Source organism: Mustela putorius, unplaced genomic scaffold (genome assembly GCF_011764305.1).
Source record: "Mustela putorius furo isolate JIRA1106 unplaced genomic scaffold, ASM1176430v1.1 tig00537243_pilon_pilon_pilon, whole genome shotgun sequence".
Classification (NCBI taxonomy): domain Eukaryota; kingdom Metazoa; phylum Chordata; class Mammalia; order Carnivora; family Mustelidae; genus Mustela; species Mustela putorius.
Genome location: NW_025422382.1, coordinates 676332 through 695620, shown reverse-complemented (window position 1 = coordinate 695620; position 19289 = coordinate 676332). Strand labels below are relative to the sequence as shown.

Sequence of the window (19289 nt, the reverse complement as noted above, 5' to 3'; positions counted from 1 at the left end):
CCTTAAGAGGGTAGTAAAGATTTCAAGAACAAGAACAATGTATGATTATGGACACAAGTATTTCTTTCTGATTTATAAAGCCCTGTCTTAACATCACCTCATTTGATCCTCCTAAGGATTCTACAAGACAGATAGTACAACTTCTCTTTCATCTTCCATGGCACCTTGGGCAGTTACAAGACAAGCAGTGATGTTTAATTAAGACTTAATGGTTGACTGGTTTGTAATGGCTTTAGAAAAATTACTGCTTTACAAAAATTAATAATTCTGAAGTCTGTCAGTGGAAGAACAGGCTAAAAAGCCAGGCATTCAGAGGAATTATTAAAATCACAAATTAAGTCATTTCTATGGACTCTATAGCAGGAAATATATTTTTAATGAGGAAATTGAAGCTAATATGTAACAGCTGTCCTGTTGCCCAGTAACAGAATATTAAAGCAGATTAAATTATTAATGAAAAATGTAGCAACTTGGAAATTTAACCTTTGAACATTCTCGTATTCCTTTATCCTTGAGATATACTCTTTAAACTGACATATTTTTTTGAAAAAACACTTTTGGTCATCTTATGTACTTCCCATTTATAATTTGCTTTGCTACTGATCTGCTATGGAATCTTCAGCAAGTTACTCAGTCTTGGACTTTTTCATCATACAACACTCAAAGTCCTCACACCTGGAATGGTAAGACAGTGACTGGAACCTACGGATGCTGGTCAAACCTCCCCCAACTCCCACGTCTTGGGCACCACCACCTTCGACTGTAAAGTAACCAGACTGCACTTGCCCCACTGACCTGTGCACAAATCAATATTGTTGACAGGAAGTCCCTGAGGATGGGGGGTTGTGTGATATGCAGCAACAGCAACTGTCAAGAAGTCAGTCACAACCTTATGAAAAGGGGAAGTGTCCGTGGAGAACTCATGGAGAGAGGAGAGAGGGAGAGAACATGCAGGGGTGCATCAACAGGGCCTAAAGGACCGGGTCCTCGCTGTCTTCCGCGTGATGGCAAAGCGGAAAGCGGGACAGAAGTGGGCCTGGCCCAGAGCGGCGGTGTGTACTCACATTGGTGTTACACAGCTTGTACTGTCGGTAGGCCCCGATGCAGGAGATGGCTGCAGACCGGGCGGGCTGTGAGGAGCTCTGTGCTGCCCTGGGGACCCCTGGGTCATGGCTGCTGCCGCTTTCCAGGCCATGGAAGAGACTGGAAGCTGCGGGGAAGCCTGGGTCATGGGTCAATGGCAGCTGGTAGACGGAGGCCTCGGAGGTCTGCAGTCCAGAACGGGGGCCCCCGTCACTCTGGTACAGAGGCCCATGCTGGGGAGCCCGGTGGGCCGGCGGGCTGTAGCCGTGGCTGGGACCCGATGCCCCCTGCGACCTGGAAGGCCTCTGCCTCCGGAGCCTCTGCGGTGAGTGTGCGGAGTCCGTCTGCAGCGGCAGGATGTATGGGGCCTTACCGTAGCCGTACTTGCCAGGGCCGATGGGGCCGCGGGTCCTGCTCCTGAAGAAAGACACACAAACAGAGATGAAGGGAGTCACAGGGTGTTCCCCGTTAACCCCGACGCTGTGGTCACGACGGAGGGGACTGGGTAGGGATGGAAACTCTGGGAGAGAGCCTGTGGCAGACCAGGGAGGGGGAGGGCAGGCCTCCCAGGAGAAGGGGACATCATGGAAGCCGGCGCAGAGGGGCTCCACGGAGGCTGGAAAGTTGAATGAAGGTGGGCGACGTGAGTGGTGGAAAACGAGGTTGGAATGGTACGCTGTGGTCAGCATGGGACTGACGGAGGGCTCTCGGGCCTGCTGGCAAGCTGTTGGGAGCCACGGAGGTTTTTTGAGGAGTATAAGGATGTAATTGTAATTTCGGTCACAGTAACTTCCTGTTCATTTGTTTTCTCTGAAAATAATCTGTGGGGTTTTTTTTCTCACTCAACAGTGCCTGAGACTTCAGGCCGGTTTCCATTACCATTCATGCCCAAATAGCTTTTCCAGGTAAGTGGAATTTAGCTAAGCGACCACACCCGAATGCAGCCCTGAGGCCTGACTTGCACTGGGTCACACTTAATCCCGAAGAAACCAGAGGAGGTCGAACGGTTGGCTCTCCATCACTCCTGAGGCAACCCAAGCCGAACGGCAGGGGAACTGGCATCTTCGTGTTGGCATCATCTTTACACTTTGTCAAGACCTGTTGTCTTGTGAGGCCTTAGAAAAATCACATAAACTCTTCTGTGCTGGTGAATGTTTAATGACTGGGAGAAAGCCCTGGTTTGTGGCATTTATCTACATCCCGGATATAATCGTTTCTGCCACGGCCGATCTCAAGCCACCATCATGAGGATGCAGTGAGCTCTGGTGAATGGGACAGAACAGCAGTAGCACACCACACTGCATGTCAATTTATTGGGCGACTACTGTTTACAAAACCCAGAGCTAGGAATGGTCAAGAACATAAAAGTGACTCAGATACGGTTCCCAAGTCTCCAGCCTTACAACAGAAAGCAGCTAGGACATAACGCAAGGGGAGTTAAGGGCCTTGAGAGCAGCTACACATGGTAATGTGGGAATTCTGAGGCTAGAGGAAGCATTTCTCTCTGCAGGGATTGTGAGAAGGGTTTCACCATCACTGGTCCGAGTTGGCGAGCAAGGTTCCAATACTGTGGAAGGATCTGAAGAAACCGTTTCTTACTTCTTTGGAAAATGTCTGAGCTGGATCTAATGACCACGAAGGTCATTCCAGCTTTAAAATTATATGCCTCCATAATAATTAATTCTACATTTATGTAAAATTGGAAATGTGCCCAAGGGTTTTCTACAGGATGGCCCCATTAAAATAAGCACATTAAAACAGCAATCAAGGTGAAACATTAATTTCTGTCCTCATGAGGAAATTCTTTCTTCACCCTATGTAACCACTGAATATAAAATTTAACAGACCACAACTAATTATTAACATCTTTATCACTAATTGCACCTTCATTCTTAGCTGATACGGTTTTGAATTAAACTATGTTACAGTGTTTATTTTGCCTTGAAGCACTTCTCGATTAATCTTGGCAACACTTGGGACTCTGTTAATGAGGGGGGATCCAGCGTGCTGCTTTAAGAGATGCAATTAAGAAGTTAGTCTTAAAAATATATATAGCTTGGATGTAATTTGCCTTTTTCTTTCTTGTGGCAGGCCAGGTAAAATGAATGACATCATGTAAAGGCGAGGGAAAGAATTTCTGTACGTGTGTGCGTGTGTCTTTTCCTTTTAAGATCTGAAAACCTACCAAGAATTCCAGCCTCCAGCTAAGCACGGGGCGGAGTTGCCCGCTTAAGGTAAGAGAGAAATGAGGACATGTGCAGCAGCGCTTCTCAAACTTGGATGTGTTCAGCAATAAGCTAGGCATCTTGTTAGAGGCAGACCCTGACTCAGTTGGTCTAGGGTGGGGCCTGAAGCTCTGCATTTCCAGCAAGCCCCCAGCTTTTAAGGAACTGAAATTCTAAACCAAAGGGTGAGAACCCAACCATAAAAGTGATCTTTTTCTTTTTTTTAAAGGATTTATTGATTGATTTGAGAAAGCTAGAGTGCAAGAGTAGAGCGGACGGGGTAGAGGTGGGGGGGGGGGGGCAACTCAAGCAGACTCCCGGGGAGGGGCTCCATCTCATGACCCTAAGATCATGACCTGCGCCGAAACCAAGGGTCAGACCCCTTTAACCAACTGCGGCACCCAGGTGCCCCAAGAATGATCAGGTTTAATAGACAACAACAGCTATAAGCTTTTCTTCTGGCATAAGAGAAATGTGCTGGCCCAGGCCAGGATGCACCACTACAGCTCACCTACCGAGAGCTCCTGAACCGGGACTGACTTGATCCTGCTCTTGAGGAACAGAGGCAGCAGAGGGAGAACCTACTAATGACCTGAACAAGCCTCTTTCCAATTCCGCCTGTCTCGCGGAGCAGCTGACAAATGCATGTGCTGATGGACATTTTTGCACCCAAGTTGCCTTCCAGGAGCCTCAGCTGAAACTGGAGAACCATGCAAAACCTCCATGAACAGCAGCACCCCTGGAGACACGATGTTTCAGAAACGAGCAGCTACCTGGGATGAGCGGGCTAACAAGAATGAGCAGCCCACCTGGCCCCGCGGGGCCATATCCTACACCAAGTATGCCCTTTTCAGAGCTTCCAAGACCATGTAGCACACCCACAGATCCAGCTGCTGTCCTTTAGGTCCCTGAGGACCCATATCTTCTGGACCTTGGGAACCTGGAATGGAAGGGCTATACCCTACCCCTAATATGGCATATCCATCTCCAGGGCCATATCCCATGCCCTGTCCCCACGCACCAGGGGCAGTGCCACCTGTTCCGTGGGGCACTGTTCCACCAGGAACCTGGGGACCACCAGCACCATATCCTGCCCCTACAGGATCAAATCCCACACCAGGACTCTATCCCACTCCCAGCAATCCTTTTCAAGTGCCTTCAGGACCTTCTGGTGCCCCACCAATGCCTGGTGGCCTCTATTTTTACCATTAAGTTAAGGGACGAAGAGACGACACTTTGCTTTTTTATGAAGTACATATATATGGGCATGCATGCATATGTGAAAATTGCTGGTTTCACTATTGTTAGAGGCCATTCATGAAAGAACAACTCTTGTACCTCTCGGAGAAGACATCTGCTTCTTGTACTTGTATGTATAGTATATCTGATGGATGCAGTCAGATAAAAATGTAAAAAAAAAAAAAAAAAAAAAAGAATGAGCAGCCAGTTGGGGTGTGACTGTGATGGATGGGGTTTCTGCACCCGTGAGTCGGGATGTTGCAGTGAGGGACAGACCTCTCCCGCTTGGCCAAGACAGCATGTGTCTTCCTTACAGCGGGCAGAGCTCCTCATTGTGGCAGTTCAGGATGGCCCCTTCCCCGCCAGGACAGAGTCCATCTGGACGCGTGCAGGGTGGCCGCTGCGAGCTAGGCAGATGTATGCAGCGCTGGGGTAACAAGCACAGATGTGGCCAAGGGAAACTGTGTGGCCAGTTAACCCTTCCGGGGGACATGCGGTGGGTACCTGGAAAGCTGTGGGCTCAGTTAGCTCTGTTTGGTCTCTCCATAACCCATCTCTGCGACTTTACTTTGCAATCCTCACTTGGCAAATTTTGGAAATGTAGGTCTTGAGAAAGAAACAGAAAAAAGCCCAGTTTGGATATTAAGGGCCTAGGTATGAGCATAGTGACATGAGCCCTGAAGCCAGGTTCCTGGGTTGGAATCCCAGGTCTGCCACTAGCTAACTTAAGCTGCTTTGGGCAAGTTACTGCATCTTTTGATGCTTCCGTTTCTTCCCATGGGGCCAAGGCTACGATGAGGCCAGGGAGGCACACAGAATACAGCACTGAGGGGCCCTGGGGGTGCTGGTAGCATCTCAGAGTGCTGTCTCCTTAAATGTTGTGCCCAAGGGCCCCCCTCTAGGCCCAGTCCTGCCCTGTATGCATTTACAAACAAAGATGAGGACAGCACCTTCCTTACAGGTTGTTGTAAAGAAAAAATAGTAAAAGCAGATGAGTTAAATAATGCTACCACAGAGCATGCAGGATACAAGTATTTGCTTTAAAAAATAAACTTGTAGGGGCACCTGGGTGGCTCAGTGGGTTAAAGCCTCTGCCTTCGTCTCAGGTCATGATCCCAGGGTCCTGGGATCGAGCCCCACATCAGGCTCTCTGCTCAGCAGGAAGCCTGCCTTCTCCCACGCCCTGCCTGCCTCTCTGCCTACTTGTGATCTCTGTCTGTCAAATAAATAAATAAAATCTTAAAAAAAAAAAAAAAAGAAATGAGGTCGTGCCATTTGCAACGTTGTGGATGGAGCTAGAGAGTGTTATGCTAAGCAAAATATGTCAGAGAAAGACAAATATCATTTGCTCTCACTCGGGGAATTTAAGAAACAAAATGGATGAACATATGGGAGGGGGAAGAGAAAAAAAGAAAGAGGGAGAGAAACCATGAGAGACTCTTCACAGAGAACAAACAGTGTTGATGCAGAGAGGTGGGCGGGGAATGGGCTAGGTGGGTGGTGGGCGTTAAAGAGGACACTTGTTGTGATGAGCCCTGGGTGTTGTGTGCCAGTGATGACCCACCAATCATCCTGAAACCAATACTGAACTGTGTATCAACTAACCAGGATTTAAATTAAAAAAATAATAATAATTTAAAAAGAAAGATTAGCCCTTGTCAGGGGCTTGGGGGAGGGAAAAATAGGGAGTGACAGCTGATGAGTATAGGGTTTCTTTTTGGGGTGATGGAAATGTTCTGTAATTAGACAGTGAAGACGGTTGCACAGCCTGTGAATATAATAAAAACCACCGAATTAAGCACTTTATTTTTTTTTTTTTAAGATTTATCTGTTTTAAAGAGAGAGAGCACTAGAGCAGGGGGAGGGGCAGAGGGAGATGGAGAAACAGACTCCCTGCTGAGCTGGGAGCCCGACAAACAGCTCCATCCCAGGACCCTGAGATCATGACCTGAGGCAAAATCAAGAGTCATGCTTAACTGAGGGAGCCACCCAGGCGCCCCACTAAATTACACTTTAAATGGTCACTTTTATAGCATATTAATCATATCTCAATAAAGCTGTTACTTTGTAAAATATTAGACCATGTATAATTCCTGTCTTATCTACTTACAATGATGTTTTAAAGATCAAATTGAGGTCACCAATCGGGATGCACTTTTTGATTCTGAAAGCAGCTTCTCTCATTTTGTTTTCCATCATCTGTTTCCAAGAGCATCGACAAACCTTCACAGAGCAGATTCTATGAACTTCTACTGAGCACCCCGTGTAATGTCTTCTCTGTTCACACTGCAGACCCTGATAACAGAAGTAGAGGCAGAGCCTCCCTCCCCCACAGGACGGCCCAAGGACAAGAACCTGACAGCAAGGGCTCTGACGCCAGGTTCCGGCCCCAGTCCTTCCAGTGACCTACTGTGGGTGTCTGCGAAATTGTTGTTTCTTGAGATAGTGGCTGCAAATAGCATTCTGGAAAGGGTAACAAGCACATAAAATGTTTTCCTTCCAACAGGCTGGCTGCCAGCCAGGGCCTCATTATGTGTGATGCTGTGCAGCTCTGTGACATTAGTCCTGGCCAGTGTGAGGACAGACGCCCCATCTAGTCTTCTTCTCAACCCTGCGCATGCGCCTGGGAACTATGTCATTACAACCATCCCCCGTAATTGACAACATCCACACTTCTCCAGCCTGCCCAGAACCTTCTCCTGAGTGCTAACCCCACAGACCCGGCTGACCTCTAGACTACAGAGAGTCTGCTTCTCACCTGGGCATCTTGTCAAGATCCAGCTTCTTTTTTTTTTTTTTAAGATTTTATTTATTTATTTCACAGACAGAGATCACAAGTAGGCAGAGAGGCAGGCAGAGAGAGAGGGGGAAGCAGGCTCCCTGCTGAGCAGACAACCCGATGTGGGGCTCGATCCCAAGTCCCTGGGATCATGACCTGAGCTGAAGGCAGAGGCCTGAGCCACCCAGGTGCCCCAAGATCCAGCTTCTGATTCAGGAGGTCTGGGTGGACCTCGGATTCTGCATTTGTTACAAGCTCCCAGGTGATGCCGAAGCCGTGGGTCTTGGGACCATACTTGGCCTATTCATCCTGAGACACATTTCAGATTCCACATCTTCAAGCCCAAATTCATCATCTTTCCCCCTCCGAGACTGTTCTCCTTCTAGTTCTCCCTATAGTCTCCATGTCAGCAATTCTCAGACTTGAGGAAGGGTCAGGATCACCAGGAGGGCTTGTGAAGACGGGCCGCTGAGCCCATCTGCAAAGGAGATGTGGGGCGGGATCGGAGAATCTGCATTTCTAACCCGCTGCCAGGCAATGCTGATGCTGGTGGTCTGGGGACCACACGGTGGAAACCACTGCCCTGTTTCACCCCCCACGTACCCCACCATCCCCCGGAGTTGGCTGGCTCTTCCACTCTCCCCACATCTCTGTTTCCAGTCCACCCTCCTCGGCTCTGCTACCCAGCCTGCACGGCCTGGCTCCTGCCCCCTCTCATGTCACGGCCCCGGGCACCGCCCGGACCACCCACACCACACTCCGTGTACTCACTTCTCAGGCGCTGCTCGTGCTACTTCCTCTCGAGGCTGCCTTCTCCCACTCCATGTCCTGGACTGACGACCTCTTCCCGCTTCGGGGCCCCCTTCACTGCATAAAAGCCACGCCCTTCTCTTTCGTCCTCCCCTTGGACCCCATGGGACTGTTTAGTTACATAGGATTTGTTCAAGCTGCCTCAGTTTACCAGGCTGCAGGCTCCTTCAGCGCAGGGATACCTCTAATTTGTCTTCTATCCAGAGCACTTGGCTCGGTGACACAGGAGGTGTTGAGCGACTGTTGGAGAACTGAAACACCGAAGGAATGAATGGCTCAAACCACGATGGCCAAAGGGGGGAAAATCCTCTCTTCCCATTCATGCATTTGTTTCACTTTTGCCTTATGAAATATTATATTTTATGAAAACACTGCTAAACTGGTGTGGCACGGAGGATAAGGCCACCTCCCTCTATGTAAGGATAAAGGTCTCATCCACTGAGAGGGGTCATTCCTGGTATCAAGCCCTAGAGAACTAACAGGTTCTCGGAATGCAAAGAGGGAACTGGTGGGGCTGGGACTCCCCCTTTATTCTCAAAAGAAGGAAAGAATTAAGGGGTCGGGGTGCCTCCATGCATGTCTGTGAGAGCTGGAGAGCCACCGAACGAGACTGGCTGGAAGCTGCCTGTGGCCATTGGATGGCTTCCCGCCTCTTTGCTGAGCACCGAGTGGAATGGGCAGAGAGAGCAGCCTGCCGTCCAGAAGCCGAGCTGTTTGCATTTCTTAGACTTTCCATGTTTATTTCCCTTTTGTTTGGCCTTAGAGCTCAGACAAGTCTCTGTGAGGGGCCCCGGCTGTCTCAGCTGTGCTAACATGAACCACACATGGGCTGCCGCGTCCAACAGAGGAGTGGCCCCTGGGACGGGCCTTCAAGAAGCCCCAGGAGTCTGAGCCCGGGCACCATGGGGAAGCCAGACCTCCATGAAGGAGGCTGCCAGTGAGGCCAGCTCTCCCTGCTCCAGAGGGAGGGCTCCTTGCCCTGCTTGATCCTGGGGGCTCTGGCTGTCGTGGCATTCAGAGAAGCTGCATTCCTCTGTAGCTGAGTACCGAAGTTGAATAGCTAGGGAAGCAGCGATCAGTTCTTCCACAGGGAAGATGGAAGGTTGCTGACGACTAGAGATGTCGGGCAGAAGCAGGGGTACCGGGGAGTCCATGTGCCAGATGCTGCTGAGAAAAGTCCGAGCTCCTACGGATTCCTACTACATCTAGTGAGCCACCTCCGCCTGATTTTAAGGAATCCTTAATGCCATAGTCACATTTGCCACTGTTATATATCAAAATGAAATTCCAAGCAAGCCAACGTTATGGGGCCCATTTGGCTTGCCCGTCTCCACACCTGAGACAGGCCCAAGGACATACAAAACTAAGTGTCACAGACTCCTGGTTACAAATGGGGGGTGCTGCCTCCACATAAGCCCCCCAGATATGCACCTCCTTCTCCCCTCCTCCTCTCACTAAGAAAACAAAGCATTTCTAGTTGGCCCCTTATGCTGGGAGAGAGGGAGATGTCATTTGCAATTACCATCCAGTGAAATATTTTCTCCAAAATCCATTGACCATGACCAAATGCATCTTTTAAGAGGTTTTTATAAACAATTTAAAAGATGCTGGGCAGTAGGAATCATACGCAGGAGTTACCTTTCCACATGCTTATAAAAGTACACGGAGGGGCACCTGGGTGGCTCAGTCAGTTGAACGTCCAACTCCTGGTTTCAGCTCAGGTCACGATCCATGGGTCGTGAGATCAAGTCCCGTGTCAGTCCCACACGGGCCATGGAGACTGTTTGGGATTCGCTCTCTCCCTCTGCCCCTCCTCCCACTCATGTGTGTGTGTGTGTGGGGGGGGTGTATATGCATGCGTGCTCTCTCTCTCTCTCTCTCTTTTTCTCTCTCCAAAACAATAAAATAAAATAAAATACATAGGGGCGCCTGGGTGGCTCAGTTGGTTAAGCCTCTACCTTTGGCTCAGATCATGATCTCGAGTTGGGATCGGCTATGACAGAGCCTCAGTTAGACTCCCTACTCAGCAGGGAGTTTGCTTCTCTTTCTCTCTCCCCCCCACCACTTGTGTGTGCTCTCTCTCTCTCTGCCAATAAGTCAATAAAATCTTAAAAATAAATTATAAATGTGAAACACAACCCACATGTCCTTAGATGGGGGAATAAGGAGCGAGTTAAATGATGGTATGTAGAGACACTGGGGGACCTGCTTAAAAGAATAGCCAGATGCATATATACTGTGACAGAGTAACCTCCAAAACACAGGTAAGTAAAAAAGAACTAAACACCAAAGGCACTGAACATTGGATGTCCATGTTGCTGCTTGTGTGAAAAAAGGAAGAAAGAAACAGAAAAGATAAAAAAATATACATTGTATATAAAAATGCATATAAATAGGATATATTTCTGAAGGGTGCAAAAATAGGGAATCGCTTAAGAGGAAGGAGTCAAGACAGACTGATTTGTCATTTCTTATCCTTTGTACTACCATAAAAAATGTCTTTTCCGTAGTATCCCAGATGCATAAAGAACTTATAAAACTCAACACCTAAAAAACAAATAATCCAACTTAAAAATGGGCAGAAGACATGAGCAGACATTTCTCCAAAGAAGACATCCAGATGGCCAACAGACACATGAGAAGATGCTCTGCATCACTCATCATCAGGGAAATAAAAATCAAAACTACAACGAGATACCAATTCACACTGGTCAGAATGGCTAAAATTAACAAGACAGGAAACAACAAGTGTTGGCGAGGATGAAAAGAAAGGGGAACCCTCCTACACTGTTGGTGGGAATGCAGGCTGGTGCAACCACTCTGGAAAACAGTATGGAGGTTCCTCAAAAATTGAAAATAGAGCTATCCTTGGATCAGCAATTGTGCTACTGGGTATTTACACACAGGATAAAAAAATACTAATTTGGGATATGTGCACCCCTATGTTCATTGGAACGTTATCTATAATAGCCAAGATATGGAACCAACCTAAGTGCCCATCAATTGATGAATGGATAAAGAAGATGTGGTATATACACACAATGGAATATTACTCAGCCATAAAAAGAATGGGATCTAGGGGCATCTGGGTGGCTCAGATGGTTAAGCAACTGACTTTAATTGCAGGTCATGATCTTGGGGTCCTGGGATCCCCATGTCAGGTTCCCCACTGAGCAGAGAGTCTCCTTCTCCCTCTCCCTCTGCCCTAACCCCAACTCATGCGTGCTTGTTCTCTCAAATAAATAAATAAAATATTTTTTTTTAAAAAAAGAATGAAATCTTGTCACTTACAACAATACGGATAAAGCTAGAAAGCATTATGCTACGTGAAATAGTTCACAGAAAGACAAATACCGTATGATTTCACTCATATCTGGAATTTAAGAAACAAAAAATGCAAGCAAGTGAAAATAAAAGAGAGAAAGAGAGAGAGAAACACAGATCAAGAAACAGACTCTGAACTCTAGAGAACAAACCAGTGGTCACCAGAGGGGAGGCTGGGGGGAGGGATGGGTGACACAGGCGATGGGGTTGAAGGAGGGCACTTGTCGTGATGAGGGTGTCGTATGGAAGTGTTCAATCACTATACTGTATGCCTAAAGCTAACATGGCGCTGTATATGTTATCTACACTGGGATTAAAATAAAAACAAAAAATGGCTTTTCCATGCCTTTTGCACAGGCTTTCAATACATGGAAGCGACATAAAAAGGAAAATGCTAACCTGTTTTTCCACTGAATTTTTTAGAACGTAACTGTGTTTGGGAGTGGGAGGGTCCTAAGGAGCAAATACAGAAACCTCCTCCCCAGCCTCTCGAGGCTGCATCTGCTGTACGAACAACATCACAAAGGGAAACTAAGTCAGGAACTTTAATACTTAATTACACAGACATTTTGACTGGATAAAAATACCCATTTGTGAGCCCCAAAGACTGAGGGGGCAGAAATCATCATGGGACTAAATGTTCCTCTAAAATGTCACTGTCAGTATCGGGAAATAAACTCCCAGAAAGGTTTTAGATCAGTGAAGACCAACGTCAGCCTCATGCCCAAGCGGAGTCTCGGGCAACACAAGTCTACGTAAGGAACAGCCATAACGATGATGTCCCAGTCTAGTACTTTCGGTGATGACAGACACCCCAGTGTCCATTCCCAGACTGCCTGACACCATCTCCACCCATCGGGTACCCAGGTCAGGAGGAGCAAGCTCATGTGTTTTCGACTTCTCTCTCTACTGGCTTTGTCTTTCTTAACACGGCCCTGGTCACCACCCTCAATTTCGTAAAATCATCATGGCTCATCCCTGCCTAGAAAACAAATTTCATACCTAGGTGGCTTGAAGGCACAACCAGCTTGATGCCCTGTTCCGTTCTTCATCATCTGGTCTCCTTCTGTCTTACCAGACTGAACTCCGGTCTTCAGCTCCCTCCCCTTGCCTCCTCCCAAGCCTACACTTTCCAGGCATAACAGATCACTCAGCATGTCCCAAACACACTGAGCTCTCAGGCCTCCAAGGCCCCTGCCTGTACTTCTGTGCTACCTACTTCTGCCCTAGAGCAGCCTTCCAAGCTCAACATAAATATCAGCGCCTCACGTGCTCCCCCTGAGCCACCCCAGACTGGGAGTGCTCTCAGGGGCCCCTTGCACACCCCCCGTGCCATAGCATGAACCCTACGTCCCGGTAACATATGAGGCAAGGGCCCTGGCTCCCTCCTGGGTCTTCTGGTTCTCCGGGGTGAGGCTTACCCAGTTGCTTACCCTGTGTGCATTCTCCCCGAGACCAGCAGCAGCTCTGCCCCCAGACACTCCGTGAATGTTTGCTGAGATAACACATGCGAGAGACCACAGCTTTATTGCTCGCCATTCTAAACAGTGCGCCAGTAAGGCCTACCTTTCTGGAACAATTAGTGGAGATGAAAAGGCTCTGAGTTCCAGGAAACAAGAAAGGAAGGCCCTACACATCTGGTGGGAAGCAAAGGGAGCAGGTGAAATTCAAAGTCAGGTAACACTGGCCACCATGGAGAAGGCCCCAAGAGCCTGGATGCCGAGGAAGGGAGGAAGAACGCAAGGGAGCAGCAGCTGGACGGGAGAAGCTTGTGTTCACCAAGAGGCCATGTGATCCAAGGCAAGCTGGACCCAAAGGAGTCAGCAGCCGAAAACTGGAAAGAGAGTCCCAGCGTTCTGAAACTCACCCCGTTCTGTTATGAACAACACAACCTGCCAAAGGCTTCTAGCAAGTAGGTTTAGGTTGAGCTCATAGGTCTTCTCAGAAGTTCAGAAGACTGCAGCTCCTGCCAGAGCTGATCCGGGCCATAAATTATCTGATGTCTACAGAAGGTAAGAGGCAAAACTCTGACCACTTCAGGAAATAAAAATTAAGATGATGAAAACAAAAGGTTTCCTGGCGGCCTACTGTGCGGCACACGCTGCCACAGACATCGGCCAGCTCAACCAGGTCTGCTGCTGGGCCTCAGAAAGTACTTAGGACCTGCACCGAAAGACCAGCGTGAGAGTCAGCGGACAGGTTTGCCCTGAGCCTTCAGGAAAGAAGGATCTGGAAGAAGAGGGAGATGGGACAAAGGGGTAAGTGATGAATTCGTGCTAACGAGAGAAAGAAAGGAAAGAAGTCTTTTCACAAAGGGATTCGAGAACACTACCAGGCGCCAAGAAGCTAGCAAAGGAAGCAGAAGGCTGGTTGTAGAGGTGCTCTGAGTTTGAAAGTCTCTTTTTGTACCAGGAAGCCAAGCTTCAAGAGACCCTATCCCTGGTGGGCCACCCACTGGCCTCCCAGGAGGTGAGATCCATGGGGCAGCCGACTCTACACACACCCCTTAAAATCAAACAGAGAAGTCTTCAGAACAGACCCAGCCCTTCAGAGCAATCTTGGCAGAGGACTTAAATTCTGATTTCGGATATTATCACCAGGCTGCTTCTTTTTCTTTAGAGCGTTTGAAAAATCAGCCGAGTGTGCCTAAGAATAAGCCGTCATTGGGCTCACTGGTGCCCCTACGCATCTGAGTGATCCTGGCTTCGCAGAATCCATCCTGAGGTGCTTTTATTCGGCGAGGGCTGAGACCAGGCAGAATAAAGACAACTGAGTGGGTGTTCCGGCAAACCAATTTCAGACCAGCAGAAAGCAATGGTGTCCAGCGGCTAGAGGGACAGTACTTATAGTTGAGAAGGTTGCACAAGGACGTCTGGGGGTTGAAATCTAATGTGCCTCCCCAGTGGAGAGAAGAATCTGACCAGAGGAAGGGGAATCTTTTTGGATTCACATAAAAGCAAGAAATGAACTCGTGGTGGTCCAACAGACAGCATTTCCAGCTGAGGCTAAGTTCACACTAGAGAATTCAGAACCGAGACGGCAGCCCCACCCTGCTGGGCTGGGCATCCCTGAAAAGCAAGGCAGGTAAGAGATCAGCTGGGACAAAGGCCCAGGTAGTCCACAAAACAAGCCAGAGAAGCCACTAATCACCTGTGTGATCCTGGGTAAGTCACTCCACAGCCCATCCCAGCATTAAGATGGGCTCAGAGCACCCACGTCACGTGGCTGGAACTCAGAGTCAGTGAAATAATGAAGGTAAGTGGCCCTCAGTGGCCCTCCCTAAATGGTGGTTACCATGGTGGCTGCACTTCCCGAAGGTGAGAGACACAGAGCCTCCAACCTTGACACGTGAGGGTCACTGCAGAGGCAGAGAGCCAAATGCGGGCTGAGTGGTATGGAGCTGATTTTGCAGAAGAGAACAGTAAATGCATTCATTTCTCCAGCGTAACTGAGAGGAGTCCTCTTGGGAGTCAAACCCATGGCTGGTGTGGGATGTAATCCGAACCTGAGCTGCCCTCCAGGACTATAGGGGCTTAGGGGAAACCCAATGAGATTACCTGTGGGGCACAGTGCCTGGCCTGGGCAGGTGCTAAGCAAATGTGAGCTCCTAACCCCTCTCCCCTGGGGACCCTCAAACAGTGGCCCCACGCCCCAGAGGCTGACCTCCAGCAGGTTGAAGCAGGACCCCCAAGTCCTGCTGAATTCATTAATACAACAGCATTCGTGATTATAATGCAACTAACATTTCTTGAACCTCTTTTATTCGAAAGTCCCAAGAAGGACGCAATGCTATTTCTGTCATATTTTGGATGTCTCTTCTGCTCTGAATGTTTAAACCACGTTTTATGTATCCACACACCATACATCACTTCATTTTTTTCTTTATCATAAATAGGAACTATTCCCAGCATAATAACCTTGTGTGAAGAATGAGGCATGACTTTCTTCCTTGCATTAAAGGGAAGATATTTAGGTGCAAGTCTGTCACCCTCAGTTAACTGGAAGAAAGAGGGATTTGTTCTAGAGTTTTACTCCATCCCCCAAGATACCAGCATCGTGCACTTAAATATACATTCAGTATTCAGATAGCAGTGATGTACGGAATGCCCGCCGAATGGCGTATGCAGGTTACCCCACTCAACCACCACTGCAAATCGCGGAGTGGGTCATCACTCCTATTTTATACGCAAGGAAACTGAGTCCACAAGATGCTAAACAACATGTCTGAGCCTAAGTCTGCGTGAACGGATGTTATTGTAATATTAACCAATGGGACCGAATGAGTGCATGGTAAGCTCTTCAGGGGCTCAAACAGCTGTAAATACCGAATGCCATCCACAAAGGATTACAAGGATGGGCTGTCTGGAATGAGAATTTACTGGAAAACACGGGGAAGATATTACCGCTTCCCTCCAAATCCAGAAAGAAAACATTTCCAGCACTAGCCCACAGTGAACTGCCTTCCAGTCGCGGAGGGAGAAGGAAATCTCGGCTCACAGCTCCTGGGTGCACATGGCCCAAAGGGGACCACATGTTTCTGTGGGAAAGAGATCTAGGAGGGAACACAGACAACACTGTGTACCTGGAAGTCAAACCATAAGGAAGGAAAGGAAAGCTCTAGGGGCAAGTCCTCAATTTTTTTTTTTTTTAAGATTTTATTTATTTGAGAGAGAGAGAGCACAAGAAGAGGGAGGGTCAGAGAGAGAAGCGAAGTTCCCACCTAGCAGAGAGCCTAACAGGGGACTTGTACCTGGGACTCCGAGATCATGACCTGAGCCAAAAGCAGTCACTCAACCAACGGAGCCACCCAGCACCTGGGGCAAGTCCTAATTTTGGCCCAGGCCTGACCTAGGGGGCACTTGCGTGAGAAAAAAAGAGTTGGGGCAGAAAGGGAGATAAACATGGTGGAGAGGAACAGGCTTGGAGGCAGGCTTTCCTTAGAACCCCTACTCTGTAGTCTACAAGCTCTGGGCCCCAAGGCTCGTCCTCTGACTCTCCAAGTACAAAGTTTAACGCGTACAAACCAGAGACAACATGGACGCTTTACTCACTAGGGCCCTTCGGGATTTAGCTATGAGCCTTATACACCATATGCTCGTTTCCCAGGATAGCCATAAAAAACGACCACAGACTCATAGTTCTGGAGGCCAGAAGTTCAAAATTGGCATCAGTGGGAAGTCGGTAGGGCTGCGCTCCCTCAGGAGGTTCTAGTGGAGAGCCTGTTTCCTTGTCACTTCCACCTTCTGTGGCCACAGCATTCCTCAGCTAGTGGCCCCAACATGGTGACCTCTAAGGAAAATACCTCGAGTCTGTCTTCACGGCACCGTCTCCTCGGTGTGTCTAGGCACCACATCTCCCTCTGCCCCTGTCCTATAAGGACACTCACGGTTGCACTTAGGACACACCTGTATCAGCCAGCATGATCTCCCCATCTCCAGATCCTTACGGTAATTACAACCTCAAAGACCCTTTTTCCAAACAAGCTGTCATTTGCAGGCTCCAGGAATGAGGACCTTTATTCAGCCCACGACAGACAGTCCTCCCTCAAGAAACATCAGGTGTGACTCTCCCTATAGCCAGAGCTATTGGTCCAGTAAAGGGCCAATGGATGGATAAACAAGGGAAGCCTGCTCGAGAAGCCTGTAAGGAGCGGTCAGCCCTTTGCCACGAGGACCAGCAGGGAGGCCATAGTACTTGTGCCCCAAACCCTCACACACACAGCGAAATCACCTGGCGCCACTCCTGGACTCAGAGTGACAGTGGGAAGACTGGGGACACGGGGGTCGGGCAATGCAGCCTTCAGATCCCGCTCTGGCCCTTACAGGAGTACAATGCTGGGAATGTTTCTACCTCAGCTTAGAGTCCTCAACTGTGAAATGGGGTTGGCTGAGGCTCCCAAAACGGGTGTAAATGGCGTGGCACACAGTAGGTGCCATAAAACAGTCATCGTCACAAAGGCCGAATCAGCTACGTGCAGGAACGATCTGGGAGGGAGACCACAGTAATGCAGGCATCCAGGATGTGTCCCCAGCCCCGTCCTCACGCAAAGGCACCTCAGGCTGCCACCAGGCATGCATCCAAGGAGAAGCCTAGGGGTCCCAGATGCAGAGCTGAGATCCCCTTTCTGGGGCGTACATATTGTAGTCAGATTTTTTCCATAGCCCATCATATCCTTCTCCTGGAACCTGGAGTTATGAATGACTTGGAGGAAGTTCAACGCAGCATTCTTACGGCGAATGTGATCTTTGTTCTGATAACTAATGAAATACTTCTGACACTTAATGAAATGCCACAAGAAATGAACAAGGGCTCTTTGGAGCCTTGTCTGAGATCAGAGTAACTCAAGCTTAAAATCTGGCTCCAATCTTTCCTAACCTACAGGCAGAAACGTACATACCAGTGGGGCCCGGCTCTGCTACAAAGCTCTCTCACCGAAAAGGGCCAAGGTTTCTGATTTAGAAAACAAAGCGTATTAAAACACCGTTTATCTGGTTAGCATCAACAGGTAACCTCTTGTCAAACAATTCAGGGACTAAGTGGAAATCCTGCTTCGGAAGGTAAAGAAACAAAACTTTCCCTGCAGGAGGAAATAAAGAACACCAAAAACGCAGAGTGTGCATTTCAGACAGCTGTACCTGCCTGCTCTGCTCACTGCCCAGGATCACCGCGGAGGTTTTCCAAGGAGAAAAGCAGACAAGGCCAAAGATTTCCCTTCTCCTTGCCATGTGGTTTCTGCCCCTGCTGTATGTAACAAGACTCCCTAGGTAACAGCTGCAGGTCAGGAAGATGGCACGTGGTTTTATGAAGTTTAATTAACAGCTAGTTTTCCTATCCAGCATCATGAAGGGGTCCTCTTGGCTCCAGGGGCCCTCAGGACAGAAAGTACATATTTCTCCAGCATTATTAATGATGAAATGCAAATTGCCTCCAAGAAAGGAGGTGGGGAAAAGAGGAGTTAAAAAAAACAAATGATTCTACCCACAGCCGGGGACAGTTCCCCAGGGAGGCAGGAAAGGGTAGGGAGAGCCTGTGATCTAGGCCTGAACCTGTCTGTCCTATTTCCAAAAGACACGGACCTTTCCCGTAAGAACACACTCACGCTCATGCACACGTGCACACGCATACACACGAAGACAAACACACATGCGTGCATATGCACACGCATACAAGAAATTACAGAAGGAGACATGAGGCTCTGAAATTCAGACAATCGGGTCAGTGAGAATTAAATAATTTAAAACATGTCTTTTGTTTTTCAAAGTACTTGTACCCCTGTTACCTCATTTGACCCTCTCAACGGGCCCGTGCGGTAGACAGAGGACATATATTTATCCACATTTTATAGATTAGATGAAATGATTCTCGAAGGTCATCCAGTTCGCAGATGATGGAGAGGAGACAGGAAGTGGGATCTAATGACTCCCAGCCCAGAGCCTCCTCCCTCCGAGGTAAGAAATGTGAATGCTTTCAGTAGAAAAAGGCCAAGCCGCAGGGGGAGACCACCAAGAGAAGGTCGGACACGTGGCTGGCACTCTTAAGAAAAAGTCCTGTCAGGAGACAGAAGTCCCAGCAGAGGGATTTGAAGGGCAGTGGTCTTGATGCATCCAGAGAGAAGAAAAACCATCACATTCCTGAGTGTGTCTGGAAATGTGGTTCAGAGCTGTGTCTTCCCGCCGCCTTCTTCTCTCTCCATTACTCTGCGTGGCAGCACGGTGGTGGGAACATATAAAACAGCAACTGGGCCTCCGGGACGTGCCAAGAGCGAGTGGGAGACCCTAATGGATGGGACAGAACCCCCTCATTTCACAGACATGTGAAGTAAGGCCCAG

General features: G+C 48.6%; 1 protein-coding gene across 2 annotated transcripts in view; it reads right to left on the bottom strand.

The window, feature by feature from the left end:
- Window positions 1-19289, bottom strand: part of THSD4 (thrombospondin type 1 domain containing 4) — a 556231-nt gene that overhangs the window by 448549 nt on the left and 88393 nt on the right. For both annotated transcript variants that reach the window (XM_045073490.1, XM_045073491.1), the window contains exon 5: window positions 1065-1500. In XM_045073490.1, the coding sequence (XP_044929425.1) occupies window positions 1065-1500 (436 nt within the window). The remainder of the gene's footprint in view (window positions 1-1064; window positions 1501-19289) is intronic.